The following is a 15,975-nucleotide window of genomic DNA, read 5'->3' as shown; positions in this document are numbered from 1 at the left end:
TCATTCATACAAGAAGATTAAAAACATTTTTGACAGTTTGTGCAATGAATCATTAGCACAGCAATATTATAAAATGGTTCAAACAAGACAATGTGGCACAAATTCGAATGACTGGTGGTATTTCAAACTGCATTAGGCAGCCAGATCTGCGACCACAGACACAGCTGAACCTCAGCTCAGAAGCATTCCTGAACTGAAGTCCCCACTCCCATTTTGGGGGCATTTGAAATGGAAAAGGGGGAAAATGGTGGTCTGCATGCTGAAGGACTAACTTGTCCAAGGAGATCTGAAAGCTCAGTGTTCGTCCTGAGCTGCAGCGCCAGCCAACCACCTGAACCCATGCCACGCTGTCACACGTTTCACAACTGCTTTAGGTCTGGTCATGGAGTCACTTTGATCTGATATCACTACCCGGTACCAGCAATGAATGGTCCCAGAAAACCACCGGCAGCATCCTCGAGTTTGTAACGCATCTCAGTGAGGCCACCAGTGCCTCAGGAAGACGGGGCTACAACTTAACTGTCACATAGCGTAGAAAATAAACCTCTGTCGTGTTTCGGTCATCCAGAGTCCACAATTGTTACTGCTGTTGCGCAGCTGTCAACATATTGAGAGTGTCAGAGCAGCTTGTTGTCCATGATACTTGCTTGCATACAGCCCAAGAAAATCTGCACAATTTATGTAATTTGTTTGTAAATTAAGTTAACCTCATTTTGCACAACTAACAGTAGACATGTTCACATTTGTTCCAGATTTGACTGCGTGAGAAACAAAGCAGGTGTAGCAATGCTCGGTGTGATTTCAACTGGGTTGGCAAATGTGGCAAGTTTTGGGCTGCTGATGTTTTGTGGAGTGCCATATGTGATGTCTGTTGCATATGCACCATTTCTTAGCCTGGGTAAGTGAAACATTTTTACAAGAGTATTCACTGTATAATATACAATGTAACACAAACAGAAGGTTAGTATGTATTTATATCAGACGGAGAAACTAGCTACTGTAACTACTTCTACTTAAAACGTCGGTACTTTTTGCTTTAGGTCATAGCAATCAGAGACAAAAGCTCACAATTCTAGTACACAAACACGGTAAGAAAGATAGAGATTGACAGTGAGGTTGAGAGTAATGGCATCAATGCCATTTTTGCACATGTCATGATCAATGTAATATATGTGAGTATAAGCAGTGCATAGCAAGTGCAGGACTTATACTTCGTTAATGACACAAGCTATAGTAACTTCAGTTGACTATAATTGTCGAATTCCAGCATATGTTTTTAGCATGATATATTATGTTATAACTGACATTTTTACCTAACTATTACGTCACTTTGACATCTGGTTTTCGATGAATTTATACGTTTTTTAAAATATGAGGAGATATTATGGCCATATCTAACTATAATATCACTTTTAACCTTTGTTTTATTTCAGTGAATTTCTAGGTTTTTTTTAACCATAAAGTCATTTTCTTGTACCATAACCTACTTTACCAATACTGCACTGCACAAGGCCTTTGGCCATGCGAAAGGTCTGTTTGGGTAACCCTCCCTAGGGCACGGGGCCATACCTAACTATAATGTCACTTTTAGCCTTTGTTTCTTTCAATTCATTTCTAGGCTTCTTTTTTAATGTAAAGTAATTTTTTTAACATACCTTACTTTACCAACCATGTGCTGCAAACTCTGTGCCAAACTCCCCATGGGCAAGCAAGCCTGCACTGGGCAAGGTCTTGCGCTGTGCTCAAATATGGCTCTTTTTTTTCACAGTGCCACAGATCCAAGGGATCGCGCAGGATTCGTGTTGGGTGCCGGGGTGGCTCTGTGGATCTGAGGAGATGCAAAATAAAACATTATTTTTTAACCTGCACCTCAATAGGGGACCCTTTTAGACCCCCACAACATCCAGCCTTCCCCACTTTTTTTTGTTATTTCCTAAGACACAGGGACTAAGAACCAGAGTTTTAAAATGGCAGCAACAAACTTTTTCTCAGGCTCTGGCCAGCCAATCAGATAATTAGACTTAAGCTTTTGGCACTCCAGATCTCTGTGGTGGATCAGAGGTGGTACTGAGGCATCAAATATAAATACATTTAAACCTTAATTTTTCCAAAAGTATGGAATAGATTTACAACAAATCACAACAACCATGCTTTTTGAGCAAATATCTAATTTTCTGCAAAATTTGGTGTAATTACGTTCAGACATTTTTTCTGAATCTCTGTTGAATGGAAACTTGTGCTAGGAACACGAGCCCCCCTTTTTCTTGGCACACTTGATAGATCACCTCAAAACCTTCCAGCAAGGATCGGTGGTGGATGATTCAGAAAAGGGGGTGGTGATGAACAGAGTGTCTGAATTAAGCAGACCACTCTTACCCAGTCCAAAGATCAGGGCTTGATCCATCACCGTTTTTGAGCTCACTGCACCATCCCAGCTCAGAACCTGGCTACATGCAAATTAGTCTGTTCCTGTCCCAGTGCATGATGGGAACAGGGCAAACCAAACTACCAAGCCAATTCTTATACTGGGAAGGAAACAAGCTACCGGGGACCGGTTTCTGGCATTTCAGCCGTCTTCGGCCCCGCTTGCTTGAATCCTGATGGTGCAATGAGCAAGGGACTCACATCTGAGTATACCCTTCCACGCTTATGGTGGACAAAATGATTCAGAAAAGGGGGTGGTGATGAACAGAGTGTCTGAATTAAGCAGACAACTCTTACCCAGTCCAAAGATCAGGGCTTGATCCATCACCGTTTTTTAGCTCACTGCACCATCCCAGCTCAGATTAGCCATTTCTTATACTGGGAAGGAAACAAGCTACCGGGGACCGGTTTCTGGCATTTCAGCCGTCTTCGGCCCGGCTTGCTTGAATCCTGATGGTGCAATGAGCAAGGGACTCACATAAAGCCAGGTTCTGAGCTGGGATGGTGCAGTGAGCTAAATAACGGTGAATCGGTGGTGGATGAGACATTTATTTTTAAAGTTTTGTGTAGATTGGTTAAATGGTGCTAAAGTTATTAGCAAACCAAAAAAAACAAATAAACCGATTTCCTTTGGTAACATTATAGTTAGGTGAATATGTCAGTGATAACATTAACATTTCGAACTTTAAAAAACACAGAAATTCCACAGTTATAGTCAGCAGCGCTAACTATAACTTGCGCCCCGTCATGCATTGCTTATGATCTCACATATTAAATCACTCATGACATGTTCTATGAAATCATTTATAACATCTCAAATTACATCATTGATGACATCACTAATGACATTATCCAGTTAGTGTGCTGGTTTGTTTTATAGATTCAATAGTGGAGGGTAATTACCAAATTACTTTTCTACCTACTTTTTTACAGCCTGGGTCCAGCTAATGGGTGGGTTTGCAAAAAGTATGTACTACTAATGCATCATAGGTGTGCAGAGGTATTGAACACTTTATAAATGTTTGCATTGAAGAGTACCGCTGTGTACAGGTGACAGTTGATAACTTCTGCGCATTATGTCCACACACGTTTTTTGTACTGCCGAAAAAGTTTCCAGCAGAGCAAAGATTCTACGTACTTCATAATAAGTATTGTAATCGGCCTTGGTTTATTAGACAGAATTATATCAGCAAGACAATTTCTACTTAACATATAAGACTGTGTGCAACAGGTACTAACCTATGTATATGTGCCTGTTTTGCATCAGAAGATATGCCTCTCTGTAAAGTTTTTACTCAGTATGGATTCTAAAGTTAGTATGATCTTTAGCATCTTAAGAACTTGGTTATTTTAGGTGAATAAACGGTGTTTGGACAGATTTGAACATAGTGTACGCTGTTCTTTGTAGATCATTTTTAATTATCTGTGGTGTATTTTTCATTAGAGTTTCACTGTCAGCAAATGGTGTGGTACAGAGTAAACACTTTTCGTAGAGTAAATATCACCCCCTTTTCTACTTATATCCACTTCATTTCTCAAAGTAGGTTCAGTAACAGTCAGGAGTTTGATACAGGTAAGTATTGTCTGTAGTGGGGCATTATTATGTAACATGGCTTCAGTATCTAGAGCATGAGTACTCACAAACATTTACCCAGGGGCCACAAAGTATGGCCTGTGATGTGACCGAGGGCCTGTACTGATGCCAGCAGGGTGGAAGTAGGGGGTCTGGGTGGGTCAGGGATTGTTTAAAGTGGTCTACATACACTGTAAATAAATGGGCAAGCAATTATTTGTAGGTTAATAAAGAATTGCCCGTTTATTTAAAAAAAAATCTGAACATTAGAACTCATAAACTAAACAGTAGCTGGTGCAGCTGTTTACCAGGGGGGCCGCATTTGAATGTCAAGAGGGCCACAAGCGGCCCCCGGGCCACTTGTCGCCTGGGGCCGCACTATGAGTAGCACTGATCTAGAGGAACTTGGTTTCCCTGAACATTTGTATTCAGATTGAACAATGTGTGCAGAATAAGTTACCCTTTTATCTGTGAAACATAGTCAAAATAAACTCTGCTACCCATGAAGTGCATGGTATAGGTTTAATGTTACACCTAAAACAAGCTTGATTTACCTATCAGGGTTTTATGTATGATAGCAGTAATGATGCTTCATATTATTCTGAGCTACTGTGCACTTACTTTCATATCTACAAGCCTATGCCCTTTTGAAGAGCAATGTGTACAAACGAAGCTTGGATGAAGTCATCAGTAATGTCATCAGTGATGTCATCAACTATGTCATTTGAGATGCCATGAATGATGTTGTAAATTATATCATAGAACATGTCACAAGTGATGTCATATGTGAGGTTATGAGCATAGCATATGGGGGCACAAGTTATAGTTAGAGCTGAGACCCCACTCTTGGATGATGGGTGTGCATGTTAGGGTCTGGAAATATCCTTAACTCTACTCACAAATCTTTCCAAGCTGATGGGTGTAAATAGTAGGCTGATAAACATCATCTCCACTAAGGGCCTGATTGCAAGTTTGGCGGTGCTAAGCCGGGTCGGCCCAGCCGCCGCATCACCATTCCCAAGGTCAGGCCACCCACTAGATTCCGAGTAAATCTCATGTCTGGCGTGCTTTTTTTTTTACGTTCCCAAGGTGGTGCCCTGAAAATAGGCACCAAAATGGGACCGCCAAAAAAGTTTCTGCCCATGCATAGACTGTGAAGTCCATGCTGTGCAGGAACTGGGGTGCATACACACAGGGGGGCACATGTTGTGCCCCTGCATGCAGCCGCGGTCCATGCAGGTAACAGCGGTGGGGCCGCATGGGGGGGGATTTCGAGGGATGATGCTTAGAAAAAAATAAATAAATAATTAATTTTCCCTCTGCATCGTCCCTCGAAATCCCCCCACAAGACCCCACCGCTGTTATCTGCATGAACCGTGGTTCCCTGCATGCATTCCACGACAGCTGGAAGACCACCACTCTCACACAAGTCTTGCAGTCCATGGACCGCTAGGCTTGTAATTAGGCCAGAAGACTCTTTCCTACAATAAAAATTGTGCATACCAGGGAGTATTCAAAGATCAACATCTCCTTCCTTCCTAATTTTCACGATCCCGCTAGAGTCTCACGAGATCATAAAATTAAAAAAAAAACAACATAACCTTTTACCCATCACAGTACTTATGTCTTACACACTTACTCTCAAAGGGGCCACAATATGCATTTCTTCTAGTAGACTATATTGGGAACTCACCTACCCCTTTTTACTATGCACAATCCCATGAGAATCCCTTGGGATCATTTTTTAATAAATAAAAATAAACATTTAAATTCATTACAGCAGTTATGCCTTAGAGACCTCCTCTCCACATCTATGGTGACAGGATGCCTTTCTGCAGATTTTGTACTTAATTTCCACAACACCTGCAAATTTTCACAGTAAACAGCAATGGTGGCCAAATTCTAACATTTAGCCACCTCTCCCATGAGAGAGTGAAGGCTCATGGTTAAAACGGCCTCGTGCCCAATCACAGGGCTCCATTTTTAGGTCTCGCCAAGGCAGTGCATGTGCTGTCTCCCAGAGACATAAAGTAATCTATATTGTTGAGAGAAACTCCGCCTATTGGCGGCTTATATGTCCTGCTGCTCACCATTTGTTTAACATTGCATTGCTCTTCTTATCTTGTTTATGGTTGGCTCGCCATGCAAAGCATCACTTCTGTTTTGCTTCAGTTTTGCAGGAAGCAGCACCGACCAACTACTGTTTAGTTATGCTGCTGGGCTGGTATTATTCCATTTAGGGACTACTTTCTTGTTATCATTCAGCTAAATAAGCCAGCAGTGTACCTAAATAGTAGTTGGTCAGTGCTGCTTCCTACCAGCACGGCTCCCATTTCACGGCAGCCGTGCTAGTCAGCAACTTTTTTCCTTCTTGGTCTCACCAAACTGTCAGTGCAAGTGACAGTCAAGTTGTCTCTTGGGGATAAAAACATTCAATACCAACAGAGCGAGGCACAGCGACTCAGAGTAGTGCTTTAGGGAGGCGGAGCCATCCGCTGACGTCAGAGGCTGGTGGCAGTAGCGGCTCAGAGCAGCAGCTGGAGGTGACAGGGCCAGTGCAGGGCAGGAGCAGAACTCCCAGCAGCACCTTCCCCAGGGGCTGGGATCCCGGGGCCAGTAGTTGGCAGTGGAGGAAGGTGCACGTCTGGCTGCACCAGCATAGCCAGCTTGGGTACTGCCAGATAAGCCAGCCGAGTGAAGACCGGCTCCACACAAAACAGTGAGTGTAATGTAGCTTGGGGTAGGAGACAACTTGCAGCCTGGTGCATGTCTCTGTAGATTCCCGGCAGCCCAGTGCGCACTGCCTCCAGCCCTTGGTATGTCCTCAGTGTGCCCACTTGCCACCTGTGTTGTGCTGATCCGCTGCCGCGTCCTCCAAGAGGTCCCAAGATGTGGCCTTCCTGTGTCTTTAATGGCACTAGTACTCTCCTACCTGCTCTTCAGTCATATTTACAGTGCCCATTCACTCTCACTTAGTGGGCTTTTCCTCCAGGGACCACGGGCACTATTTATTAAGCAATTCGAGATGGTAACCTGAAAAGAGGTGACAAGTATGCCAATTCCTTTCAGTTAGTTCAGTGTCTTGCCTCTGTACAGGCACCAAACACCCATTGGGCTCACCGGGCTTCAGCCCCCCCGGTGCGTGTGCTAACCCGGGCTGAGATAGCTTTACGGGCTGGCAACCTTCTAATTGCAGCCACACCCAAGTACTTCACAGGTCTTTAAAATACAATTTATTTGTTAATGAGGCTTTTGTTGTGTTTTCACCAATTCCACTCTGCCTATGGCTGGATGGAAGAATTAGCCCCTCCTCCCCCCCGAAATCTTTTTCAGCCCCCCCCCTGAAATTTGGCTCTAGTTGCCCGCCTGCCTCTATAATGCCATGTTTTCCAGAGCACCTTCACCCTCTTTCCTCTCTGAAGGAGCTGACTGAGGCGCATGTGCCCCACAAATCAAGGTCAACACGGCACTCACTCTGTTTGAAAGGGGTGATTGGGAGTGGGGGTAGGCCTTTTCTGAAGCACTCAGAAAACTTTATTGTACAGATTTTTTTTAAAATAAAATGTGATTTTGGGTACTTGAGGAAGAAATGTTCATGGCCCTTAACAGACGCCCACCCTTAACCCCCAAATATCAACTTGCTGAACAGAGAGAAACAAATATAAAAAATGGAACCAAATAGCAAAACTCAGGGATCACAATTCTAAATTTGCCCAAAACGTTAGGTGACCCTTCCGAAATCAAGTCGAGTGCCTATAAGCCTGCGCAGAGTGGGTCTGTGATCGGCTGTTGGTGGAAGTATGGGTCTGTGAGTGGGTGCATGTATTTCTGAGTGAGTCTGTGAGTGGGTATATGTGTCTGAGTGGTTCTGTGAGTGGGTTAATCAATGTCTGGACGGTTCTGTGAGTGATTGTGTGAGTGTCTGTATGGGTCTGTGAGCGGGTCCATGAGTGCCTGAGTGAGTGTATGAGTACATCTGTGAGTGGGTGTGTGAGTGCGTGAGTAGGCATCCATGTGTCTATGTCCATGTTATAGTAGCTGTGTGAGGGAGTTGGCCACAAAGGAACCACACCTGCCTTTTATACAACTAGAGTCCACAGTTTTTGCACAAAATATCTACTAAAGTAGAATTCTTTATACTGGTTAATTACTAAGTGTTACCTCCTTTGGTAAATGTCCAGTATGTATTCTACACTACAGCTGTGTAATGGAGCATGAGGAAAGGCCATGAGTGATCTTGTGTGCATTTTGGCTATGTGATTGTTCCTGGTGCATCTTTATCCAGAAATGTGTGATAACATGAATCCTGCTATAGAGAAAACGACGAGTATACAAAAAGTTTAATTTCCTCCACACCTTCTTTGCTTGGTGGAGATGTTCTCATATTCCTCAGCATCAACAACTGCTCACCAAAATTAGCGGAAAACACCCTTGAGGGGCAGCTTGTCAGCTGACCATCATCCTGGCAAGAGGCAGGAAAACCTTTGGATACTATTATGGTGGGCTTGTCCAAACTGGGAAGCATCCAAGTGATTTCTACACTTGCATATTCCTAGCAATTTAAAGGGAAACCATGAACTCTGCTTTCACCGAAAGAGGACTAGAGAGAACCCACATGTCGCGGTCACATACAAATTGAACTTCAATAGATCAACAATGCAGTCACCGCTACAAAAAATTTCAGATCATTTTTCAATACGGAATTGCTGAGAAAACACACTTGCTTTGCCTTTTCCAACCTCGAGAACTAGGATCATATGTCCTTTACAGAAGAGGAGCTTCAACGGAGGCTATGTTTATATGTATAAGTACTTAATGCTTAGATTTCATTTTTGTGCAATAAGCATCAGGGCTAGAACAGCCTTGGGTCACCATCACCTGGGGCCAGCCATGACTTAATGAGGGCCTGGCCTTAATTGAATGGGGGAAGGAGGCTGTGCATGCCCGCTTCCCAGGCTGACTTTTGCACTGGGGACCCCATTCCCCATGGCCCGGCCTTAGTTCAATGAGGAAAAGAGCTCACACAGCCACCCGGCCAAATTTCAGTCCCAGGAACTCCATGCCCTGGGCGGCCCAGCCGTCAAATGCTGGGGACCCTGGAGCCAAGCAGGGCACCCAGTTGGCACCATTGGGGTTTTAGAAGCCCAGGAGCGGGGTCTGTGTGACCCCTCCTTCCATTATTGTAAACAAAGCCTCTGGGAGCTAGTGGTCCCAGGTCTTCTAGGAAACCCAGAGGGGGGTCTATGTGGCCCTCCTCCATTTTTTTAAATGAAGCCCCAGGGAGGTGGTGCTCTTTGGGACTCAAAGAGCCTCAGGAGGATGGCCCAGTGCATCTCCTCACTTTTTATTTTTAGGCTAATCCTCAGATCCTCAGATCCACAGATCCACCCACGAGTCTCAGTATGGCCCCCTGTGTACATTCTCAGATACAGAATTAAAATGAAACAAAATATAACACACACTACATCCAACCCCATACTGTGCATGGCCAAAGAGTGTGCACAGCTTGTGTTTGGGTGTATGAGTCAGGGTTGGCCTCTGGGCCTAGCCAAAGGCCTGGCCCTGCAGCCAAACCCACACCATACACAACATATTTAATTTACTTATAAGTTCTTTGTAAAGTGGTATACCATATACCCGGGACCTGTAAATTAAATGCTACTTGTGGGCTTGCAGCACTTATTGTGCCACCCACTTAAGTAGCCGCTTAAAATATTTCCCGGGTTTGCCACTGCAGACTGACTGCAGTTTTAAACTGCCAATTTGACTTCGCAAAATAAACTCCTTGCCAAGCCTCAAGCTCCCATTTTATTACATGTAAGCCACCCCTAAGGCCATAGGCATCCCAAGGTGCATTATAATTAAAAGGTTAGATGTGTACTTTTAAGTTTTATATGTTCTGGTAGTAAAAAACTACAAAGGTTGTTTTTTACTACTGTGGGGCCTACCTCTCACATAGGATAACATTGGGTTACTTTATTACATTTACTAGGCGCTCATTTTTAATTAGGAACAATTTGGGAACATATTTCATGTTTGATGTCTAATTAATTGTAATTTAAAATCCTCCTTTAATGGTAAAGTTACATTTTAGGTTACAGATTTGAAAATAGCATTCTTAGAAAGTTGCAAAAGGAACAATTGATGGATAGATTGCAGGAAAATGTCATACATTCACTCCAGTACAGAGATCTTTTGTTTCCCCCATGCCATTCCAGTTTGAACCCTGCCATTTGCAGATCAGTTTTGACCCTGCTCCCTATGGGAACAGTCCATCCCAAACTGCCAGGCCAGGTCCTCCCTGGACTGGAAACAAGCATCCTAGGACCGGTTTCAGGGTTTCCCTCCTCTTCAGCCACGCTAGCTTGGCTCCAGTGGCATGAAGAGCATTTGTGTGTCTTTTATTTTCTCTCCCTAAGTGCACCTGGTATACCCAGATATGGGTCCTGGGCTCACTGTGCAACTGGATTCAAGCTAGCCTGGCTGATGAGGGGTGATGTCCCAAAACCGGCCCAAGGATGCTTGTGTTCGGTCCAGGGAGGACCTGGCTTGGCAGTTTAGGTTAGACTGTTCCCAAGAGGTACAGGGTCAAGACTGATTTGCATTTGGCTGTGTCTAAGCTGGGGTGACATGGTGACTAAAAAGACAATGGATTTAACCCAGATCTCTTGACTGGAGGTGAAGGTTTGATTTGCTCTGCATTCTGTCCCTCATCTGAGTGTCTTTTGAATTCTTAGAAACTTGGCATTTTCCTGCCCTAGCTATTTTGTGCCTGCAGCCAGCTCCTGGGACATATAACTGTGTGCTGTTGCCATTTGGACTTTGTTTATTCCTCCAACATAGCCACACAGTACCTCATTGTGCATGCAGACAAACTGGAGCCAGGGCCGGGGAGGCAGGAGCTGAAAGCCCTTCAAAGGGAATTCTGCAGAAACTTCTCTTACTTCAAAAAAGCACCAGGTATAAAAATATGACCCTCAGACCCAATCTTCAGTTCTCGTTCTAGACCTACCAAAGGACTCACAGAGGACTGCCTGCTGCTGTGCACCTCAGAGGAAGCTTTTGCTTCACCTGGATAGACTGCTCTGCTGCCCGAAGCCTCTCCTGAACCCTCAGAGGCCTGCCATAATGCTTGAGCTCTGTTCCACTGCTTGTATCCAGGGCTACCAGAGTGACTGCAGGGGCTAGTTGGGTGGCCTCCTGATCAGAGACATAGAGACAGAAATGGCTCCAACCAGCTTCTACCCACAGCAGGGCCCGGCCTGACTGAGTCCCAACCCAAGTGGTGCCTCCCCAGTCCTGGACCCATTGAGTGATGTTAAAGGTACCCAGATAGCCCAAAAACTTGGGACTTGGAAAAATGTTTTGCTAAAAGCTGCTCTGAGAACTGAGAGGAGACCGGGACCAACCTGCTCGTCTATCCGTCTAAGGTGCAATACTGGTTAGTCTGATTTTGCGGCAGTTCCTGCTACATTCTTCTCCCCAACAACATATCCTATTCAGCGGTCCTTGGCAGAAGGAGTATTCAGCCCTGTGGAGTTCTCGTTGGCTACAGCCTCGAGTTTCACCTTGCTGGAGATTTTCGACTTCCAAAAAAAGACCAAGTCTGAATTTGGAAATCTTTACTGTGACTTTGTGCAGTGGCTCCCCGACGTCGACACCTTCTCCCCGGAAACCACCTGCAGCCTTGCACTGCTGATCTTCTAAAGTCTCAGAACATTTTTGTTGAAATTTCTTCTGAGTCTGAAAGTAAGAGCGAATCAGGTCCAATCCACTTCTTGTATCTGACTTGGGGCTCATCGCAGTCGCCAAAATTTCCAACTTTGACTCGGTCACCCTTGACTAGATGTCCATGATTGGTGCTTTCATCTTTTGGGTGCTGGTTTTTACCTTAAAATTTAAAATTGAATAACTCCGGTTCTTCAGTCGGATTTTTGTTGTTTTTGGTGTCAAATAATTTATTTATATTTACTCCATTTTTTTAATAGGTGTGGGATTTTTCTTGTGTTGTGTTTTCACACTATTACTGTTTGTGTGCTGTATAAATACTTTACATGTTCCCTCTAAGTTAAGCCTGACTACTTTTGTGCCAAGCTACCAGAAGGTTAAGCACAGGTTAATTTAGTGACTTTTGTGGTTCACCCTGACAGGGATTGTGGCGGTTGCTTGAGCAGGGTTAACACCCATCAACCACTACTGCAACTCATTTCATTAATCAGGAAAAACACAGAGCTTCGCTTTACAAGTTGTCAATTGACAAATTTGAAGAGTATTTGACTTTCTCAACCCCTCCATCTTTGTAAATTTGGTAGGATCATACACTTGTGTCTTGCTATACCAGTCTGCCTCTCAATCTCCTTCCCAAACCCGAAGAGCTGCCTCACAGGAGACTATTGCTAATGCTGCTGTTCTACTGCACATTAGGCAGAGGAAGGGAGTGGGTCTTTACACATGAGGTTGGACCACAGTCAAATATATATAAACAGTGAGAACCTCACATTGAAAACTTGTTATATTATACAGTGCAGATCACGAAAAAACAAATCAAATGATATAGAAAGTCAAGGGACTAAGGACATTCAAGCAGTTCCCATTGATTGGTTGCAGGAAGGAGCTAAGCAGCAATAAACAACTGTTCTTTACTGATGCCGGATTGTTCAACGTTGATGTTTTACATGATGTATAGCAGCGGCGGTGCGCCCATTGGGGCGCTGGGTCGTTGCCCCACTAATGCAAAAAGTAATACTCCTCTCCTGTACGTCTGGTAGACGTACACAGGTGTCTTACTTCAAGTCTGTGCCGGGCGGTGACGGTCACTGCCGACGATCACCGGGCGATGCCCGAGCAATCATCAGGACAAGGGGGGGTGACGTGAGAAGGGGGGTGGTGACGTCGGGTGTGCGCATGCTCAGCTCAGTTCTGGGGTGGTCAGTTTCCTGACCAGCCCGTGGCGCAAATGTGCCTTAGTCTGCAGATTAGAAGAGCGGGGTTGCTTCGTGGCGCAGCCCCCGGTCTCCTAATGGGCGGGTGTGTACCCCTGCCCAAGCCAATCCTGGCGCTGCTGGGGCAGCGTCTGGATTGGCTTAGTCACAGCGAGGCACGGGATTTGGGAAACCTAAACGTTAACTGGAGTCCATAGTTGGACACTCGGACTGTGATCCGACGATGACACACACCTCGTGTTCTGGTGCGAGGGCCTAGGCTGCCTGCTACTACTGCTCGTCGTGGGTGGGTGGCTCCGTGAAAGAAGAGACTCACTGCTGCTGGCCGAGACTTCACCACATAATAAGGTAAGTTAAGTATTTCACTACCTGTACAAATTTGAAGAATTTTCTTACCTTACATTTAAGTTATTCGCAGCAGAGAAATGGAGTGGATCAAGCTGCCTCCTGACGCGAGCCCCGGCACCTTTTATTTTTGCAAATTACCCACTAATAGTAAATCCTCCTTTCCTCTAATATTTGAGGTATTCCTATGCCTCTTCTCCGAGGTAGGGCGAGGTTTAGACGTACAGGCAGGAACTGTCTGGGGGAGGGAGGAGCACGGGCGGAGGAGCACGGGTGGAAAGTGAGCTCGAATGGTTTGACCATTGGCTGCGGTGTTTACTTGCTGTGGCCTGTGGGTGGGGATGCTGATGGCTCTCGCTGGCAGTAATCTTGACTTACCTGTAAAAATGGAGCAAGTAATAAATTATGGCCTTGAGCAGGCAGTCTGGCGCTGTGTGCAGTTTCAGTTTACAGGAAGGTGTTCCAAGCGTGTGCATTAATGTGCTCTGGGTCCGGTGAGGCCGGCGCAGCTACGCAGGGGATTGTTGAGGTGGCTCCTTCTCAAGTGGGTGAGTCATGTCTTCATCCTTTGAAACCCCCCACCACTCTGCTAGAGTTTGGATTGGTGAATCACTCCCCCCCCCTAGAAAATATGCAGAGGTTCTCCAAATTATAGGGCTCTCGGAGACGTGACTGCAGAGACATGAGCTTTGTTTTGAGGCCTTCTGTCTCCCTGTGACTGCTTTGCGTGGGGGGCACTTTGGGGGTTTTCTTCACAGGATACAAACTTGTACTTTTCTGTTCCATTCTGATTAACTCAGCTGGTGTTCAGAGGTCTTCTTGGCTGAGGAGTTGTGATGGTGCATTATGTGTACCGTTAATGCTCCTGTTCTGCCGTTGTAGTGAAACCCTCCCTCTGGTCTCGAGTTTACACATGGCGTGGCCTAGTGGTTCCCTTTCAGAGGCAAGATGGATTCTGTTTTTTTAACGTGTGCTTGGTTGTAGGTAATCTTGGCATGGTAATATAGGGTAGGCACAAATGAGTTCTGCTTTAGTTTTTTTGCGATATCTCTTGTCTTGACTGAGCACTCCCCCCCACCCCTGCCCGCCTCTCCTGTTACCTGTGAGATTATTTCTTTCATCAATGATGCCTACATTTCTCGTATTTCTGTCAATTTGTCACTTGACCAATACAGAAATGCGAAAGAACAGTCTAAAAATCTGTAGGCAGAAATTGCAGAGAAACATTTGTCAACTTAAACAATGGTTAACATTACACTCCCTTATTATGTTTTGTTGTATCTAACTTTCGCAGGACTACTATTACGAATAGATATAGTCATACTAACAGACGAAGAGGTGTTTTTGTGATTGTGCACTTTAGAGGGCGCTGAGTAACATTAACATGAGCATTTTGTTAACGTTGCTCGGCCCTTTGGTTGTTCGGGCTCGCTCGCTCGCTACGGTGCTCTATGAAATTCATTTTCCGCCCCTACAAATGTCACCAGCCACCACTGATGTATAGACAGGTTCCCTTACTGGCAGGCATAGATTGAGCATAAGTAGAAGGCTTCCCAGTTCCTAGTCCTGAGGATTCTTTGGAATTATTGGGATCGAGTCAGTAACAAGACGGTCCCCATGTAATGAACGGCGCCTCCCGATCCTAGAGGCGTGGCGCCGTTAGTGGCATCCGGGGGCGGGAGCCAGCAGGGACGTCTTCAAGGCGGACACAAGGACAGGGAAGAGCCAGCACACGTCATCAGGAAGGCAGGGCCGACCTCCCCTCCCCCGAGGGTACAAAAGCCTCGGGGGAGGCTGAACTAACCCTCTTTGTCTTCTCCCTACATCTCCGGCGGCAGCAGACCAGCAAGGAATTACAGCGGCTACTGCACGTGGAGAAAAGGAGAGGGCCTCACAGCGTGGTCTTTTAGGGTGAGTGTTAGGAGATGTCTTGAATGCTCACTGAGCTCAAGCGGCGCTACATGTCGCAGGAGAGCGAGATTCATAGCCTAAACGATTTCTATTTTCTTTTCTTCGAGGAAAAGCGCCTTGGAAAGGCGTGGAGAATTTCCAGGCCCGGAGCAGCGAACGTGGAAGAAATCCACTGCATGGCACGCAATGGCGGTAAGCCTCATGGTCAGTACCCGCGTGGTACCCCGACTCGAGCCCTGATTACATGTAAGAGATGGCCTGTAACGGAACACTGAATGGGTATGCATTTGGAATCCCGAAAACCCTTTCTAAGTACTAAAATGGGATTAGTAAATAAGAGAAGGAATTTTAACTCTCACAAACACAAAATCAGAAGGGTAAACAACTGCTAAAATGCATAGAATCCCGGAAAAGCTAAAGTTAAGGACTCGAAGTAATGAACTATTCGTCCCCTCTAAATTTCCTCCTGATTACATTTCCGAAATTCTTAACTAAACCTCTAAAACAGGCCCCAAACATGGACTAATCCATTATCTGTAGAGCTGGAACTTTAACATGAACGCTTCAAACGCTGAAGTTGTTAAAGGCAGAGAGAGACAGCTTGCGGCAAACGCACAAAGCGTGAGAGCCAGTCCACCAATCTGGTGCTCTGCGAGGCACAGACATAATCCTTAATTACATCCTGTGAGTGGGTCTCGCACCCTGTAAGACAAAGTACTGATCTGACGACATGATGGGGACGCGGCTTCTCTTTTTCAACTAAATTGAGAGTCATACCTC

General features: G+C 45.3%; 1 protein-coding gene across 1 annotated transcript in view; it reads left to right on the top strand.

The window, feature by feature from the left end:
- The window catches only part of PTCHD3 (patched domain containing 3), a 239,792-nt gene that overhangs the window by 153,517 nt on the left and 70,300 nt on the right, over positions 1-15,975 (top strand). Inside the window, exon 3 of the mRNA XM_086939820.1 lies at positions 753-898. Coding sequence (XP_086795946.1) covers positions 753-898 — 146 coding nt within the window. The remainder of the gene's footprint in view (positions 1-752; positions 899-15,975) is intronic.

The sequence above is a fragment of the Lissotriton vulgaris genome, chromosome 10 (genome assembly GCF_964263255.1).
Source record: "Lissotriton vulgaris chromosome 10, aLisVul1.2, whole genome shotgun sequence".
Classification (NCBI taxonomy): domain Eukaryota; kingdom Metazoa; phylum Chordata; class Amphibia; order Caudata; family Salamandridae; genus Lissotriton; species Lissotriton vulgaris.
This window is presented reverse-complemented; position numbering and strand designations above follow the sequence as displayed.